The sequence below is a fragment of the Echiichthys vipera genome (assembly GCF_963691815.1).
Source record: "Echiichthys vipera genome assembly, chromosome: 5".
Taxonomy (NCBI): Eukaryota; Metazoa; Chordata; class Actinopteri; order Perciformes; family Trachinidae; genus Echiichthys; species Echiichthys vipera.
The window spans coordinates 27,902,495-27,917,401 of record NC_139830.1 but is presented as its reverse complement, the minus strand read 5'-3'; the positions used below and the strand labels follow the sequence as shown (position 1 = coordinate 27,917,401).

At 41.4% G+C, this 14,907-nt stretch overlaps 1 protein-coding gene across 4 annotated transcripts in view; it reads right to left on the bottom strand.

The window, feature by feature from the left end:
• Nucleotides 1–450: 450 nt before the first annotated feature.
• Nucleotides 451–14,907, bottom strand: part of pak4 (p21 protein (Cdc42/Rac)-activated kinase 4) — a 32,669-nt gene continuing 18,212 nt past the window's right edge. For all 4 annotated transcript variants that reach the window (XM_083913397.1, XM_083913399.1, XM_083913400.1 and 1 more), the window contains exons 2-11: nt 10,774–11,010; nt 10,037–10,239; nt 9,641–9,836; nt 8,961–9,179; nt 7,814–8,272; nt 5,083–5,216; nt 4,154–4,280; nt 1,745–1,870; nt 1,520–1,654; nt 451–950 (exon numbers count right to left, since the gene is read on the bottom strand). In XM_083913397.1, the coding sequence (XP_083769523.1) occupies nt 795–950; nt 1,520–1,654; nt 1,745–1,870; nt 4,154–4,280; nt 5,083–5,216; nt 7,814–8,272; nt 8,961–9,179; nt 9,641–9,836; nt 10,037–10,239; nt 10,774–10,974 (1,956 nt within the window). In that variant the 5' untranslated portion in view covers nt 10,975–11,010 and the 3' untranslated portion in view covers nt 451–794. The remainder of the gene's footprint in view (nt 951–1,519; nt 1,655–1,744; nt 1,871–4,153; nt 4,281–5,082; nt 5,217–7,813; nt 8,273–8,960; nt 9,180–9,640; nt 9,837–10,036; nt 10,240–10,773; nt 11,011–14,907) is intronic.

Here is a 14,907-nt window from a genome sequence, read left to right as displayed (position 1 = left end):
CGAGTCTGGGATCCGTCTGCGGGAGAAGTCCATGTAGTGAGAAAATTCGGCTTCCAGACCGTCGAATAGTGAGATCAAAATGGCGCTCTTTCAGTCTCTAAAATCAGCCAATGGGCCCACAGCTCCTTCAAAGCATCCGATTGGTGTGCAAAACCCCACTTTCACACTTAAAATCCAGGTACGGTCCAAATGGAAAAATAAAAAAAGCCACAATCGTTCCAGATCTTCGATTAAAACAAAATGTTAAAATGAAATCGCCTAAAATCATTTGACAGGCAAGTTGTGGCTTCTCTGCTCTCACACATGCCATGAAACACTGTCAATGAGAGTGACACACACACACACACACACACACACACACACACACACACACACACACACACACACACACACACACACACACACACACACACACACACACACACACACACACACACACACACACACACACACACACACACACACACACACACACACACACACACACACACACACACACACACACACACACACACACACACACACACACACACACACACACACACAGCCTTATTGCCTCTTATTAAGGGAACACACTCCCCATAGTTCAGTGATTCACATAAGAAAAAAAAAAGCATCCTCCTGCACACCCAGTTTACACTGCAGCTCACATCTCTTTCTGAGAGTTTCACCCAAAGCACAGATCTTTCCTCTGTGACCTCTGACCTCTGCGGGGCGCTGTGTGCAGGAGTATTGTTCCATCTGAACCTGCACACGTCGCCCTCAACAGTCTGGAGGTCTTGGTGTCACATGTCTCATCTCATCCTGTTCTGCCTCATCAGAGGGACGATGCAGGACGGCGGACCGGCCTTCGTCAGGAAGGGGTGTTTGAGAAGCTCGCTGGCCGAGGCCCTCTGTGCTGGGTCTCGCACTAACATCCTGTCCAGAAAGCCCTTGAGCAGAGGGGAGACCTGCGAGAGGAAGACAACCACCGATCAGTCATGTGTTAATGATACTATAATGCAGGTATGTAAGCTAGAGTTTTAAGTTGTTCTGTGGCAGAAAATGGGGAAATGACAGCATTGTGAATCAAGCTAACATAAGCAATATGCAAAGACACGGACTCAACATTGCATATTGTCTCGTGAGCTGAGGGTCTCGTCACACCCCTAGTTGAGAGACAGACAGGAAACCACATTTCTCTATCAGATATATTGCCTTTTTAATCATGTTCTTTTTCATCTGTGTTGAGTCCAGTTCAGACCAAAGATTCGCAACGAGACAAGTTAAAACTTGCAACTACTTGCAAGGTGCAGGTCTGCAATGTTCTGAAACCTGCCAGTTCACACATTTGAGACGAGGCGAGATGGTGTATCATCTCCATAGCATTGTTTGTCTATTCTCCAATCTAAATTTTGTTGTTTAAGCTAAAGGAAACCACAACACTGACGGTACAAATTCAGATGCATGATGTTATAATGACATCCGCTAATAGTGCTTCGCAAAAACTGCTCTGTCAACTCAAGCTTTTTCTTTGTACCTTGTGCAGATTCTTCAGTTTGGGAGGCAGGTTGTCTCGGATCATTTTCATGGCTTTGAGCGGTGGCTCATTGAAGTATGGCGGCTCCCCGTCCACCATCTCTATGACCATGATACCCAGAGACCAGATATCCACCTGGACACAGAGACAGTCAGCATGTAGAAAGTTTGTGCATGTTTAGATGTTCACATAACAACAGAAACAGTAAAATCCTGTGAGTATTACCTCTGGTCCATAAGGCAGTCTAGAAATGAGCTCTGGGGCCATCCAGTATGGCGTTCCCACCAGAGACTTCCTCCTTTGCACTTCCTTAGACACCTGGGCACAGAAACCAAAGTCTGACAGCTTCACCTGGAGACAGAAAGAGATGGATGAAAAGAAGAAACAGTGGTATATAAATGTCAGGAGAATGTACAAAACTTAGTGGCAAAGAGTTTTAGAGATACAATAACTCTCTGCATCCACTTTATTTTAGTGTATAAAGTGTCGAGACGGTAACCCTAGAGTTACAAACTCTCGCTAGACCCACTTCCCGGCCACCTATACTAACCAATACTAACCTGCTACATTTTGAAGCCTAACCTTAACCTTCTTACAAGACTTTCACAAATCTTGTTTACCATCTAGACGCAACCGTTTTAGAAGCTGTTCCTGACGCTGATTACACCACTCCAGTTAATTGTTTGTCTATAGCCCAATATAACAAATCACAGATTTGTTTCAAGGGGCTTTACAATCTGTACAGGATACAACATCCTAACGCTCAATTCGAATGTGAAAAAACTCCACATTCACAGGGAAAAATGGGCCTGAGGAAGAGCAACAGAGGAGACATCAAACTGCAAACACTCATCAGCTGTCATTAAAGACGCTGTGCTTGACAAGTAAGCTCACCTTGGCATCACACAAATGACTGAATAAATCACCTCAAGGCGTTCCTTTGATATCGCATCATAGGCTATGATGGTGCAAGAGATGCAGAAAAAAGGGGCACAGAAGGGCATAGAAAGACAAACTTGCCATGAGAACTGGTGCACACCCGTATGACCACTCGCATAGAAAGAAACTGTAACATGCCACTAATGCACTGAGCTTTAGTGACAACATCAAAAGCTTTAATATAAATCCAACCCCAACTAGAGTAAACTAGACCAGACATCCAATTTTCTAAACTATCACACACCCTGCTGACGGGAAAGAATTCAGTCTTGGACGAGTCTGCTTCCCCTGCCAAGCCAAACCACAGGCAGTAACTCTAACCCAACCCAGGTGAAAACACCAGCAGAAAGCCTTCTGTATGAACGTGTGGCCACTCAGAAGTCTTCTTCTGTTAAAAATAAAAATAACTGAGCGTCATGGAGCAGACCCTGCAGGTCCTTTTTTTGCCACACAGAGCACAACAATGCAGAAAAAACACTTATGTGTCACTGCAGAGCCCTGCCTGGCCAAGCATACTGCTGCAGGCCACAGGTCCTGAAGACATCAAACTACAAACACTCTTCAGCTGTCATCAAAGTCGCTGTGGTTGACAAGTTTGCTCATCTTAGTGTCCCAGGAGTGACAACATATAGGGTATGATGGTGCAAGAGATGCAGTAAAAGCTGCAACAGGCCTGCGGATTAACTTGTGAAAGGAGCTGTACTCCTCATTCAGAGCATGCATAAAGCATCAAATTAGCAATTAACCAAATATGTGATCTGTATGATGTATGACCAATGTAGACAGAGTCCCATCAAAGCACATACGGACATTTAGCAGTAAGAAAGCTTGCATCAATGTATGGGCCTCGTTGAAATGGTAAAAGTGAGGTTGAAACCTCAGCACAGCAGAAGCAGACTATGCATTCAGCAACATCTGACACAGAGCTGCTGTCTTGTGTAATTTCTGACCACGACAGAAGCACTACAGTACAAACTCAGACCATTTATATGATGTTGGGTATGACACAAGCCAAGTTCCCTTTTTCCCTGGTCTTGCTATGCAACCGCATTGGTTTCATTTTCTGTAGAAAGCAGAAACTTGCTTGTCAACAGGCAGGAAGTGATCGGACACCAGTCTCAGTTCTACAGTAGTCAAGAGGCGTTTAGTTCCTTTTTACAACCAACATTTTCATTTTATTCTTGTAAAACTGGGTGAAGTTCTGCCAGTGGTTGTAATGTGCTGGGTTTGTGTATCCTGTGACTCAATGTCTAAGAGCAGATATTTTGACTTGTCATATCAGGAAAAGTGCAGGTGTAGCTAATAACATTCATGAGCGCTGCATGATAATGATGGCCTACTGCATCATTTAAATGGGGCAGATCCAAGATTAATGTGATTACTAACAAGTGCTTGTCATATAAAACGCTTTTATGCTGGCGCTACCTCAGCCACAGTGTTGCGGTTTGACATAAAAGGAGACGTGTACTGCTACTTATTTGAAAAGCAAAACACATTTTTAGCTTCAAACCTGTGAAACCACATAATGAACACTCTCCTCTGTTGTGACTGGTCAGCTCACAGCTGCACTCCTCTGACATTTTTAAAAGGCTTTTTGACAGATTTTCTGAGTCTTTAATGCCTTTGATAAATTCTGTCTAAAAAGAACAAAGATGCACCTGTTTTAAAAAAGCAGTGGGAACATGCAGTACATACTCGGCCGTCATGAGTAAGGAGGATGGAGTCACTCTTGATGTCTCTGTGGATCACACCCTGTGTGTGGAGGACGGACAACGCCTTCAGGACAGACAGACAAACTGTGGCAATCTGTTCCTCGTTCATTCTGCAGAAACAGGAAGACACCAGAGAGATTGAGATTTTCCTCACCTCTATTTCTGCAGCTGTATTAGTACTGTTTTCTGGCTTTATTGTGCTACTGTCACGATGCAGAGAGTTTTTAGGTCACACCTGGTTTGTGTGGTTGATTAACACATATATTTTGTATGAAGGGAGGTGCGGGTTGGATCTTATGACGGGCATGCTAATGAGGACAGTCAGGAGGACTCATTGCAAAAAGATCATTCTTAATCATTCAACCTGTGTGTATTAAGATAAAATCTTTAGTCAGTTTGACTAAAATGACAAAAGTATTGCTTTTGGCCTGACAAGATTGAAGAAAATGCTCAATATAATCTGGTGACTAAAAAAAGGAGATTTGAGAGAGCTGACAAATTTAAGAGACAAAAATTTCACTAAAATGAAATGATTTTTTTGTGGACTAAAATTGGACTAAAACTAGGATAAAAATTACTTAAAGGTGACTAAAACTAATAAGCATTTTCATCTTAAGACTAGACACTCTGTACACTCATAAATCAATGAGTAAAATATATGTGATATGACCCCGGCCATTGTAGTATATCCCTCTGTGACAACACATTAGATTCCACTGCCCCCTTATGGAAGAAAGGAGTTTCGGAGGGTGAGGGATTTAATAATGGAAATTTAAATGGTGAGACAGTCATGATAAAAAAGGAGTCTTCCTTAGAAATTAAAAGGCTTAAATCACATGGAAATATATTGATTTCATATGAAGGATGGGAGGTGCTACATTACCTGATGCACATCAAAGGTTATTCTCTCACCTGGTGTGTGTCACGATGTCAGTGAGAGCTCCCCCTTCCAGGAACTCCATGACGACCCAGAGCTCGTCTCCCACCAGGTAACTATTGTACATCTCCACCACATTCTCATGGTGATAGTCCCGCATGATCACCACCTGCAGTAACCAAGGAAAACAGGACACAGAGAAGGTATAACTACATGATTCACTGGCCTCAAAAGGTGGCCTTGCAGGTAGATAGACTATCGTGTGTCTGAAGGGTTGATGCTGCAATCCATCAACAACCATTAACGCTGTTGGACACACTGAAGCCTTGCCTAATTACTCAAAAGCTGATTTGAGTGTCTGAAATGTAAAGAGTGACAGTTAGCAACTGTGAGTGGGAAATGGAGCGAGGTGCCCCACCACCTACATAAAAGTCATATCTACTAGCAGCAGTAAAGAGCTGCTCTTTGAGATGCGTTTAATTTAATGATTCAATGATTTTATGACCAAATGCTGCAGGAGGTGAGTGGGAAAACTTGTTTTTCTGCTCTGCTGTCATTATACATGCATGTAAAATATATATTTGCAAAATGTGCTAGGGTTAGTGGTAAAGGCTGAAACAATTCCCCAAGAAACTCAAATGACTGGATGACTAAAAATCCTCTATGCAAATTCATTTTCAGCTGTTCAGTTTCTCTCTGCATAAGTTCTTCTTCTGTAAACTCCAATTCATAGGTATCCTCTTGTCTCCACAGTGAACGGCATTTTGATGTTGCTGTTATAATCACTCGTTTTTATTTACTTGTATTTGTTTTAGAGATGCACTGAACCGATAACTGGATCGGATATCGGCTCCAATATTGACTAATTAGCTGGATCGGATAACGGATGAATGAGGCCGATCCAGCATTCCGATCCAGTCATTTCTTTTTTATTAATATCATACACAGCAATACAGCTACAGCGATCTGATCACTTCAGTTCTGTGTCTAGTTAGAAAAGAAATATGTTTGCAGTGCACTTTACATGGAAGTGTTGTTTCTTTTTGCTGCTAATGTACACTTCATTTGTTAATAAATAATATTAAGTACATTTATATCTGTGTTAATTTGATACCTTTTTTAAACAAGACTAAATGTTTATGTCAAGCCTGATGCCTTCACTCTAATGGAAAGGTATACGGTTTATTCATTTAACAGTAGGGTCCGATCGGTATCAGGTATCGGCCACTCAGATTGGATAAAAATTGATCGGTACATCTCCATCTTATTCCGTAAAACCGCTGACCTGCGTTGTAATAAAGTGCTCGCAACAGGCGCACGTATGTGTAGGAATATGTTGACAAAATGTAGTGCCAAAGGAAATGGGTGTCTTACAGCAAGGTAACGCTGTGAAAATATTCAAAATATAGTGTAAACTTAAACTAATATTGATGTTTTTAGGGGAGCCTTTTTGAAAAATGTGGATACTTAGCTAACGTGTCGGTACCTCCTGTTACCAACTGTACTTAAAACACTGCCTATGGATAAGTACCTCACACAACCCAACTTCAAAATAGTTGAACTATCCCTTCATTAAATTAATTTAATATACAGCGCAGTGTTTTTACACAGATGATTATTACAGTCACACAACAGGCTTACGCTACCACATCCATGCTTGATAATGCTGCTAAGAAGACATTATATCACAGATTACTAAGTGGAAGAAAAGAAAGAAAATAGCGAGTGGCAAAGAGAAGGGACAGGCCAGAGAAAAGAACAGAACAGTATTCATCCAGTATTCGTGGAGCATACACGACACAAGGCAACATTTACAACGTTGCAAGTTAAGGGCACCGCAGCGGCTCTCAACTGGTTCCACCTCACTGCAGCCAGACAGCACATGCAGAAGATACGCAGAGCGCAGTCCACCGTTGACATGGCACTTATAACTTGTATATTGCTTGAATACGCCACTTAAATTTGTTACATTTGACAGATACAATTTTGTGCAATTTAAGCAATAAAAATGTTGATATTTCTAAAAAAGGAAACCAATTAGTTGTTTGTATTAAGAGACCGGCCTCATTTTCTCTTTTGTGTATTTACTATGACTCTTTAAATAAAGTTATCTTTTCGTTTTCTAGCGGCCTCTTTGGCGGTAAGCTGTAACTGCAGGAGAGCCTGTTCTTTCAGAGCCTCCATCTTGTCACGTTTGCAGTCTCTATGTTTATTTGACCTTCTTCACTTCTATTAGAGGTTTGTTTCTTCCTCTTTGGACTGGAAGTTGAACGGTCTTCTTTCTCTGTCTGTTGATCCTCCATTGTGAGTCAGCAGTAATATAATGGACCTGTGCCGGTCAGACACATAAGATTCTCACTCAGAAGTTAGAAAGTTCCCCATTTCTGATTACATTGAAACGCAGCATATGCTTCAGTGACGAGCTCCACCAACCAACCAACCACTGCTGACTGATGTAAAATGGTCACTAACCTTGTGGAACATTTGCATTTAGAGAGGTAATGAGACACTCCAATTACAGAGTACATAAAGACGTAGATTCAAAAATTCTCAGTCAAATTCATTATATTTAATGTATGCGACAAGACATACATTAAGTAAACTGGCCGCTGAAGGAAAAAAAAATGAAATGCAGGTGTAAAGTGCCGTAAAGCATCCAATCTGTTGCAGCCATCGAAGCATCAGGTGATGCATTTTCTCATCACATTTTGTGTTTGGACATTGAGTTGCTTGAATCCCAGCATTCACTTCATCATGAACTCTTACCTCGTTGAAAAGGAGTTCTCTGCGTTGTTGTTTCCTCAGGTCCATCTTCTTTACGGCGACCAGTTTCCCCGTGGTCTTCACTGTGGCGATACACACAATCCCTGTGGAACCCTCTCCTATCTTAATGTAGTGGTCCAGATAGGTCCGTGGATCGCCAGGATCCACAACCATCTGTAGTGCCGCTCTGAATTGCTCGTGGGATACCCTCTGGGGCTCCCTCTGTGGTGAGCGACCCTGGGGCGGAGCACCTGATGCTGGGGGCCCAGAGGGCACAGGGGGTCGCGGGGCTGGAACGTTGGGGTGAGGGGTTTGTGGGTGCTGGGAGGCCTCAGGGGTCAGGCTAGGGTGGGAAGTGTGATGAGGGTGCGGGTGGCTTACAGGAGGCTTGGAGCTGGAGGAACCCCGGGTGGAGCCACCAGAGGGGCCATTTTGAGGGGAAGATTCATGGTGTCGAACCGGCTGGAAGAAAGAGAAGGTCATCACAAACAGAAGGTATAATTAATCTAAAGCAGTCTTTTCAGAGTTTCAGATGTATTATGTACTATTAACCTACATCACTGGAATATTAATACCACATTTGTATAGTGGGGGGGGGGGGGATATGGAATTAATCCTGTATCAAAGAATATGAAATCTAATTTCACATTATATAATATTATAAAGGTATTTTGTCTGTTTTTGCCTTAATCAAGTGAATGGAATCCTTGGTAAATAAAAGTATCTATCATATAAAAATCATATGAAAATGCTATAAAGCAGTCCTGCTCACTGATTTGCAAAATTGCCTGCAACAGCCTATACAGATATATTAAAGGTATAAATGGAAAAATCTTTGACGAATTGTACATGGACAAAACAAACATGGGCCTTTCAGTTTGGTTTTTATTGCATTATTCTGTGAAGCAAGTTGGCAAAACATTGTTCTTTTTTTGAAAAGCCCTGAACTGATATTACCACGCAAGCATCACCAATAGCTTTCAGAGGACAAAATAGGCTAAATTTGACCGAGAAAAAACAGCAAGGTGATAAGAGCTATCATCCATCAGCTCAATTTGCACCGGTCTGCCTTTTTCGCTCACCTAACAGCATCCCTCAGGGCTGCTGTCTCTCCTTCTGCCTGCCCCTCTGTTCATGCTGCCGTCCCTACCTGTCCTGTGGGGCTGCGTCCACCCTCGCTGTCCGTCCTTGGGTAGGTGTTAAACGGCCGTGTGGTTTGTTGGGCAGTCTTCATCACCCCTTCCATTACTGGCAGGTTTGGGGTGCGGATGTTGGGTCCAGAGAGAGGCCTCTTGTCCCTGGGAGACTGAGGGCTGCCGTCCCGCACCATGTAGCTGGACTTTGGCCTATGGTCAATGGGTTGATCCACCTGAAGAGAGGCAGGGTTTGGGTGAGAGATGGAGGGGTTATTGGAAAGTACGAAAGAAAAACAATAGAGGGATGGAGAAAAGGTGGATAAAAATGAAGTCAACAAGCAGATAACATCTACAGAGTGGATATCCTGCTGCAGTGTCAAAGCTAATGAATCCTAGTGTCAAAGCTAATGAATCCAATTTCAGTCAAAAGCAACTGTCCAGTTGCTTTTGACTGAAATTGCCTTGATGATAACGATGACCTGGACAAATGAGAACATTCACGGGCCCTAAGCTAATCAATGATACCAAAAATGTTGTACCAAATGGTTTTCAAGCCTTCAAAACTATTAGCTGTTTTTACTGTTTACAGTCAAGATTTACTACACTTGCGCCTTGCCTGCAGGACAAACAGCCATATGAGTTCTATGGACAGCAATGTCCAAATAATTGATCTTATCATTAATAAATACACTACCTGGTCCCGGTCTCTGTCTCTGTGAGGGGGAGGAGGAGGAGGACCAGGTCTGTCCCTGTGGGCCCGGCTGGGCTCTTGGCCCCGGGGCTGCTGCTGGGGCCGACCCTGGCCTCCCTCGTCCCACTGAGGACGGAGTGCTCGCTGACCTTGGCGGGGGTCACCTGCACTCTGGTGGTGGTCTGGTCTGGGTCGGTCTCTGAGAAGCCAAGCGAAGCAAAGATCAGTACAAACACTTGTCGTGTAAAATCTCATTGGCTTGCATTAACAAAATCTCTGCTTCCTTCATCATGAAATTATGATGCCACAACAGAGAGTAAAAAACAACTACCTATGATATGCTTTGAATCTTATTTTTGTTCAAAATATGCCACCTGGAGTAACTACTTAACTACTTACCTGTCTGAGTGTGAATAGTGTTTGTGGTGAGGATCTCCGTTCTCCTGTCCTCCTCCTCCTGAAGAGCTGGAGTCTTTGCGAGGCTGGATGGGAGGGCTGCCTCGTCGCAGGGAGTTGGAGCGAGTCACAGACATGGTGTCAAACTCATCCAACAGCCATGTCAAAGAGCCGTCCGATCCAAGCTTGCTGCCACGTACAATAGTCTGGAGAGTACAGGGGGTAAAAAGCGGACTATAGTGGATAGTGACCAAGATGAGAAGGGCCCTAACATACAAAGCCTACCCCCCAATCAGCCACTCTGGGAAAAACATAATTTATCTATTTAAAAAATGTTGAGATTGTCTCAATTATAGGATTTTGTATGCATTTAAAATGGTGTGTAAAGTGTGAATGAACTTGTGAATTGTTAGGTACTTAAAATATTTAGTTCTTGTTTTTAGTCAAAGTATCTATTCAATGTCAATTCAGTTACAGAATCACAAAATTACTACAAAACCTTCCAGCTAAGACATAAAGTGACAAAAGACTCAACTTGACTGTTAGCTAAATTTGGGTTTGAAAGATGATGGCACTGAAATGACCAGCTGTGGTAAAAATGCAAACGTCGTGGAAAGCTGGACATCAGTATCTCTTGTGTTATACTTGAGTCAAAATGCAGTGTGATCACAACTCACAAAAAAAATAAAGAAAATTCATGACATTGATCCATTATTAAATAAAACTTTCACTCTTCCCACCTTGCGTGGCTCTACCGTAGTGATGACAGTCGCGTCGATGAAGGGTTTGGGCCTTTTTGCTGTGTCTTCTATGAGAGACTGCCATTGCCGCGGCAACCCAACAAACTTCTGCTCCTGCTCGTCAAAGTCTGTATGTACACGATGCTCAAAGTTGGATGGAGCAGAGATCTGGATACGAGACTTCTTCTTTTTGGTAAACATGATGGCGGCTGTGGCAGCTGCAGCCTAGCATCAGACCTGCAGGGAGGAAACAGAGGAGGGTTAGAGGGAAAGACTGAGGAAAAAATGCAAATGTAAAACTTCCAAGTGGGACATGTCAGACGTACCACACACGCATGCAGACAGGCAAAGAGAGCAACTGAAACATTAAAATTGTGCCTTTACTTTTGAAAAGTTCATTTGAAGGAACACTGAGCTACACTAAAATCAAATAGTATATAAAATATATCGATCAACTTTAAAAAATTAGCTTGGAAAGCAGGCTGGGTGTCGGTTCCTATTAAATGCAATGATGTCACAGACAAACCCCCATATTGTATTAGTAACTGACTGACTAGTGTATATAAAAATAAATAATCGGAAGTTAAGAAATCGAGTCCTTATTTGCAAAACTCACATAAGCATGATAAAGTAATGAGTATAAAGTGTAAGAGTATTTCTACTGTTTCAACGTGCGTTTGATTCATATGTGCACATTTATTTTCATTTTATTACCTTTTGTATTTATGCTTGTAAATGCTTGTGTGTGTGTGTGTGTGTGTGTGTGTGTGTGTGTATATGTGTCTCCACCAACACAGGCTCTGTAAAATATACAAACAGAACGTGATGATTTGTATAGATTCAAACCTTTATTAAAACTGAAAATTGCACAAACACAATATTTAGATATTGAAACTGATATATATTTTTTATATATTTTATTGTTCTTTGAAAGTTTTATGCCCATTTTGAATTTGATGCCAGCAACACGTTTCAAAAAAGTTGGGATAGTGGCAACGAAAGACTGGAATGTTGTCTTTGTGCAATTTTGATGAATCAATATTATGTTTAGAATGAATAAGTACATTTAAATGTATCTATACACTTGTGTGTATTTTTCCTTTCCTTTAAACATATTTCTTTTTAAAACCATTTTTAATCTCTTCTTCCAGGGAGCCCTGGTCAAGGCGGCAGCATAAAAGCAACAAAAGGTAAATAGTAAAAGAAGCGAGGCATAAAGGCTTTACCTGCGATAACACATTCCACCTAAATCAAGGATTTGTGCAACAGCGACAGGTTTCCTTCAGGCAGTTTGTAAATGTGATCAAAGAAAGGAGTACTTCTAAGGTTTTTATGCTTTGCAGCTCACTCCATGCCAAGGGTGCATGAAAAGGGAAAGTCATTTTACCAAGCTCTAAATGCATCCTGGGGACATTTGACTCTAGTGTTTATGTATCTTATATATTGCAATTGCACTGTTAATGGAGAATCTTTTAAAAACAAACAAATCTTTACAAAAGAAAATGATTTGTGTTATATTGTGTGTATGTGTGTATGTGTGTGCGTGTGCGTGTGTTACCACCCAACTGGCTTATTTCGACCCATTGAGCATTTAACAGCGTATTGGCATTAAACCAGATGTGACCTTTAGCTGAAGGTCATCAGCAGGCTCAACAATGGGCTCACATTCATGCTGGTCTCCCATTACTAATGACAGGACAAGAGCTCCAGCTCCAGTGTTTCCTAATAGGCATAACAACGCAACCACGAGGAGGATAAAATCAAGGGAAGCCTTCTCAAAGAGCCATTCCCTCACCATCACCTGAGGCTTTTCTCGCGTCTCAACCACACTGCAACTGTCACTCTGTGCTATGTAATGTACAATGCATTTATTTTGGTGCATGTACACCACGCTGACTACAGTCCAGTCTGCTGTTGAGAGCTCATTTTCTGTCACATAAAACAGATGCAGTCTGTATTCTGGACTTAATTCTGACTCAGAGGATGCCCTGAGAGCTTTTCCCAGCCAAGTCCAAACAGACTGCCTGGTGTGAGATTTTCTTTTGAGGACAACTTGATATTTGATGATGGCTGCAAGTGGACTGGCATCCAGGGTGGCGTGCTATGAATTCCAACCAACGAGACAAAGAAAAGAGAGAAAAAAATACTGTGGGAATCCTGCTTTTGATAATTGAAATGTAAAGCTTGTTTCAATAGACCTAGAATTTTCTACATATATATATTTATATACACACAGCTCTGGAATAAAATTAAGAGACCACTGCAAAATTATCAGATTTTATGAAGTTACCATTTAGAGGTATGTGTTAGAATAAAACAAAACTGTTCATTTTTCTCAATCAAATACTGACATTTCTCCCAAATTAAAAATAAAAACATTGTCATTTACAGCATTCCATTTGCAGAAAATGACAAATGTATTTAAATTAAAATAAATATAAAATAGAATAACCTCGATTGTCATTCACAGCTTTCATGCATCTTGGCATACTCTACACTAGCGCAAAGATTGTAGCAGCTCAGCTTTGTCTGATGGCATATGACCTTCCATCATCCTCTTGAGCATATTCCAGAGGTTCTCAATGGCGTTACGATCTCAAGATTCGTCCCCATGTGACCATTAGACGATCATTGGGCTAAGCTGAAGATTGGACTCAGAGAAGATGATCATACTCCGGTCCTCTATGGTCCAATCCATATTTCCTCACTCAAAACGTTTCTCTTAACCTCTTTTGGCATGGTCAATAGTTGTATTGTGATTCTGATTAGTTTTGAGGTACTACTAGCACTGGTTTTTTTTTTACTTTTCCTCGTTAATTTTGGTATATTTCTCCTATTTGGTTGAGGTGATGCCCGAGCTCATTAAGTAGAATGAGTTGTGCTTGTGTTGGAATTCAACAAACACTGGAATGGTATGGCTGTCATACATGTAGATGCTGATTTCATAAAAAATGGTCTTCATTTTCTTTCCAGAGCTGTATTTCTGGCCACTCTGTGTATGGGCCATAGCTTCTGCAAAAAAAAAGCCAATCTTCAATTTTAAAATTAAAGTTTCCAGTATTGCAATTCAAAAATACAGTTGTTTTTTTGTACCTTGTCATATTGTTTGAATAATCTGATATTGATTCATAAAATGAAAATTCAATCTTTTCTCGGTATTATATGAAACAGGAAGAACTAAGGAATCTCCAACCATCTCATGTAGCTCGGGAAGATGGTTGACTAACGCTCCAAAGATAGGCTAACTTTTGGTGAGGGAAAAAAACGGGAAGGCCATTTTCAAAGGGGTCCTTATACCTACTCACTGTCTCTGGGTCTGTAGAGTTGCACTTTATTTTGTTGACTGCTGCAGTGTATTAATCATGTTAAATAAAAAGTAGATTAATGCAACTGCTTTGGGGTCAGTTCGTATAAACATTAATATCTTTAATAAATACACCAGGTAAGAGGTCTCCTTGTAAAGTTTATAGCTTTAATTCTCTGAGAATCTCTCTCATAGAAAATGTTGGTTTTGCAACTGAAATATCTAATTAAACTGATGTTGAATCAAATTTAAACGTAAATTACATTGGGAACTTTTGAATCACAACCAAATCAATATCTAACCCTTTAATGTACTGTGAATCAATTACACGAACAAGTGCATCATCACAGACATCCTCACTGAATCAGTAAAAGCTGTAACAACCACATCTATTGTGGTTGGCTGGAATTAAAACTTAAAGTTATACAAACTACCCTGTAAATACAGCTCACTATTTTTGGCTTTGGTTTGAACAGTCTCCCTCTCAACCTTGATGCTTTGTCAGTGGGTATCAAAAGAGACACTCCCAGTCAAACAGAGGTAGTGATCAGTGTGTTAAGTAGAACCAGGGCCCCACTAGGCAGCTGACCAGAGGGGGGCAACAGGAGTGGTGGGGCCTGGATTCTGCCATAGACTTGTTTTTCTACAAAACACTGTAGTCAAGAACAAAAAACAGGGGAGGTCCAAAACAAGGCAATGAAAAAGATACAGAGATGTGAGGACCAAAAGGCCGATGGTGGGCGGGTCACAAGTTAGAGGGCATGAGTCATGCTGCCGAGCTCACAGTTTGCAGCGTTAATAAAGCCTTTCACAGCAGGAGTATTTGAAGT